This window comes from Jaculus jaculus, chromosome 14, assembly GCF_020740685.1.
Source record: "Jaculus jaculus isolate mJacJac1 chromosome 14, mJacJac1.mat.Y.cur, whole genome shotgun sequence".
NCBI lineage: Eukaryota > Metazoa > Chordata > Mammalia > Rodentia > Dipodidae > Jaculus > Jaculus jaculus.
In genome coordinates, this window is record NC_059115.1 from 17,772,205 (window position 1) to 17,776,473 (window position 4,269).

Consider the following 4,269-nt stretch of genomic DNA (forward strand, 5'->3'; position numbering starts at 1 on the left):
CATTGGTACAAATAAACAGGCCTTGTAATTTATTCAGGATGAGTTCATACTGCTGAATTCAAAGGATTCTCCTGTCCACCCTTACATGCTACTGTTTGGACAATAGGTGGTGGAGAATGTTTTAGTGAACAACTTTTCTAGGGGCAATGACTGCTGCTATAAGTTAGCAGAAAATACAGTAAATGTAAGAATGGGCTTCAGGAACTTGATAATTGGAATAATGTTCTTATCACAGACCACAGCTGGACTTCTAGGAAATCTCTTTTTCCTTTCCCACTATCTAGTCGTTTATTATCATGAACATTCACTGAAGACCACTGATTTGATCCTCAAACACTTGATTATGGCCAATACCTTGATCATTCTATATAAAGGTGTGCCCCACACCATGACAGCTTTTGGCCTGAAACAGTTCTTCAATGTTTTGGGATGTAGATTTCTTTTCTATTTTGACAGAGTGGGCAGAAGTATGTCCATAGTCTCTACCTGCATGTTGAGTGTCTTTCAGGCCATCACTATCAGCCCCAGAAACTCCTGTTGTAAGGACCTTAAAGTAAAAGCTCCAAAGTCTATTGGCCTCTTCATTTCCCTCTGCTGGATACTATATATGGTAATAAACTCAATATTCCCTATGTATATTTTATCTACTAAATTTCACAGCAAAAACAGGACAGAAAAAAGAGATTTTGAATATTGTTCTAGTAAAGGTCGTGATGCTGTCATGGACTTGCTGTATACAGCCCTATTGGTATTCCCAGAAGTTTTGCTTTCTGTGCTCATCATCTGCTCCAGTGGTTCCATGGTTGTCATCCTGTACAAACACAGGCAGCGAGTTCAACATATCCGCAGCACGAATACTTCCTCCAGAGCCTCCCCTGAGTCCAGAGCCACCCAGAGCATCCTCATCCTGGTTTCTACATTTTTGACATTTTACACCCTCTCCTCTATAGTACATGCATATGCGGCTGTTCTGAGTAATCCTTCTCCATTGCTGTTGAGCATCAACGGTATCATTTATATGTGTTTTCCCTCCACCGTACCCTTTACTCTCATGAGTCATTACTCCAGCCTGTCCAGGCTCTGCTGTGTCTGGATAAAAAAGAAAAAATTCTCTAATCTTATCAGAAATACGTAAATTATATATTACACAATTTTTAATTGTCCACTCACCTCCCAAACACAAATACAGAAACCCACAAAGGAAGCACACTGTATTTCTAATGTTAACAGAATTCACATAGGGATTTCTTCAGCTAATTGAATGTGTAGCCTACATGAGTAATACAATCTGGAAAACCCTACCTTCTACTCTGCTGATATGAGAAGGGTCTGGTATACTAACTGGCAAGAAAGGAATTCCATATTTCTTTTTTTGGCCATACTTTCATCATAGCATTGTGCCTCATTTATACATGTTAGAAACATGTTGATGAAATTACAGTCATATGTTCAAGGCACACTACTACCATGGCTGGTGTTGGAGTCACAAACTTCTCTTTCAGAATTACTTGCCCAAATCACAACTGCTCCAGCCTGTACCAGAGAGAGAAGACTTCAGTTCAACAAAGTCCTTCCAGATGTCCTTTCTGGAGCTGATCATCAGAAATGTGCATCTGGCAACTATGAACCTTACAGAAGTTTCAACACAGTCTTATAGGAGAAATAGCACTGCCTCAGTGACTTAAAAGCAAAAAAAAAAAAAAAAAAAAAAAAAAAAAGATTCAATGAACATAGACCATATCTATGTGAGAAATGTGATTGGTTCTTGGTTCTTATGTAAACTTTGTGTTGAGTATGGATGTGAGACTTATGGTTAGTAAAACTTGGAGCCAAGTACATATCTTCAATGATTGGAAGAATTAATGTTTGAATGCAAGCATGCTATATTCCTGTTCTGAACATATATATGACATCCATACATACATATATGCACATGTATCTATATATGTGTGTGTGTGTTTTGCATTCCTCCCCACTCTCTCATCTGGGGCCAGAGGATGCTGGGTGGGTTGTGAAGAAGGTGGAAAAGACCCTTCAGCTTCAACAGCAGCAACAACACCAGCAGCACAAAGGAGGCAGCTGAAGAATGACCATGAGCAGAAAGAGCAAATTGCTGAGACTGTGGGGAACAGGAGACCACAAAGCGGTGAATCTGTGGTTACAATTAACAAAATACCCCCATGTGGCTGCCAAGGTTTAAGACCCAGTTGTCCTGCCAGAAAGACCCACAGTTGTGAACTCTTTTTTTTCCATTAAGTTTAAAATGCTAACACTTCCCTACATAGTCTCATACTGGGGTCAGTGCTACAAAGTGTTTTACGTTAAAGCCACATATATAAAATAAATGGTTTCTGTGGACAGATAACAGACATGGAGAAGGGAGGAAAAGAAGTACGCGAAACATGAATGTGGGCTGGAGAGATGGTCAACATTTAAGTCACTGGCCTGGAAAGCCTAATGATCTGGGTTTGCTTCCCCAATATCCATGTAAAAGCCAGGTGCACAAAGTGGCGCATGCATTTGGAGTTCATTTGCAGTGGCTAGAAACTCTGGCATACCATTGTCTGTTTGTCTCTCTCTCTCTCTCTCTCCTTGGAATTAAATAAATAAATATGCTATTAAAAAAATAAAATGTAGGGATGGGGTTTACAGTGAACATAGGGGAATTAAATGGAATCAAGAAGGTTTTAGGGATGCAGAAGGAACCTATCAGAGAGTAATTGAAGAGAGTAAGATCAAATTTGTTTCTATACATGTACAAAATGTCAAAAGTCAAATAATAGTTTAAAAAGAGATCCACAGGGCTGGACAGATGGCTTAGTAGTTAAGGTACTTTCCTGCAAAGCTAAAGGACTCAGGTCAATTCCTCAGGACCCACATAAGCGAGATGCACAAGGTGACACATGCATGTGGATTTCATTTGTAGTGCCTGGAGGCTCTAATGGAGTACCCATTCTCTTTTTATTTATCTTCAACCCCTCACTCACATAAATAAATAAATAAATAAATAAATAAATAAATAAATAAAATGTTTTATATTTTTTCACAATAAAAATTATTATTTATTTAATCATTTTATTCATACAAAATTACTGTTCTTCTATATATTCATTTTTATATTTTTATGTTTTTTTACCTTTAGTATTTTATTTTATTATTATTATTCTTTTTAAAATTTAATTTATTAGTTTTCTTTTCAGCAAATACAGGCAGTTTGGCACCATTGTTTAGGCTCATCTATGACCTACCCCCTCCCAAATGGCCCCTCCTTGTTGATGTAAATGGGTCATGCACTGTGGAGTTAGCCCACAGTTATTGGTACGATAAATGTCTCTGCATATCATGACCCAACATGTGAGTCTGACATTCTTTCTGCCCCCTCTTCTGCAAAATTTCCCTGAGCCATGTTGGGTTCATTTTTGGTCTGCTTCAGTACTGAGGTGTTGGGGGCCTCTGAGGCTCTGGCTCTCTGATTTGGTAGGAGTTGATTTTTCTCTACTTTGGTCTCCTTCCCCTTTGTGCTGGTATCCGGTTCATCAGGAAAACAGCACCCTTGCTTGTTTCACCAATTTTCCTTAGTTTCAGTCGGGCCCCTTTTGAGGTATGATGGGGCAGCTCTCTCCTTAGGATCTGCATTTATCTGAAAAAGAGAAGCAGATTCTCCAACAGAGAGTAAGTTAGCACCTGGAAAATTGAGATAACACTTTTTTGATAGAGAGTTTAATAGGTGTAGGCCCTCTTGTACCCCGTGATTGATGGTAGCTTGATATTGGAGAGTGGGCTTATGTTTGGATATGGTTCTGACTTGTTTCCCAGATCCAGCTATGGGTCCCATAACACTGAGAGAATCAGTTAGCCAAATCAAGAGCAGTTGGTTCCCCACCATGGTTGTGTGCCTCTATTGCACTTGTGTGGGCATCACACCAGGTTATTTGTTGCTAAGTAGGTTAGACCATGAGTTGCTTGAACAGATATTGGTCATTTACCCCAGTTGCCCATGTAGCAACTTCTGGCACTAGACACGCTGACTGTCTGGGGACTGACTCTCCTGGCTTCCAACCATGCCATTCCATTTTATGTGTCAGCTGCCTATGGAGTCTTCAGTAATAGGGTCTTACCACTGACCTTTGGTGGGTCATCAAGTACTCTGACAGAAGTCTGTCATTCTTTTAGGAAACTTTGTAGGTTTCTCTGATCAAAAGCTCATTGTGGATGATAGCCCCATGCTGGTAGTAGGGGTTACAGGTCAGTGCCCACTAAGAAAATGAG

At 39.7% G+C, this 4,269-nt stretch overlaps 1 protein-coding gene across 1 annotated transcript; it reads left to right on the forward strand.

The window, feature by feature from the left end:
* The first annotated feature begins 190 nt into the window (after positions 1-190).
* Positions 191-1,135, forward strand: LOC101601602 (vomeronasal type-1 receptor 4-like). The gene has a single exon (XM_004671537.2). The coding sequence runs from the start codon at positions 191-193 to the stop codon at positions 1,133-1,135; it is 945 nt and encodes a 314-aa protein (XP_004671594.2).
* The last annotated feature ends 3,134 nt before the right edge of the window (positions 1,136-4,269 follow it).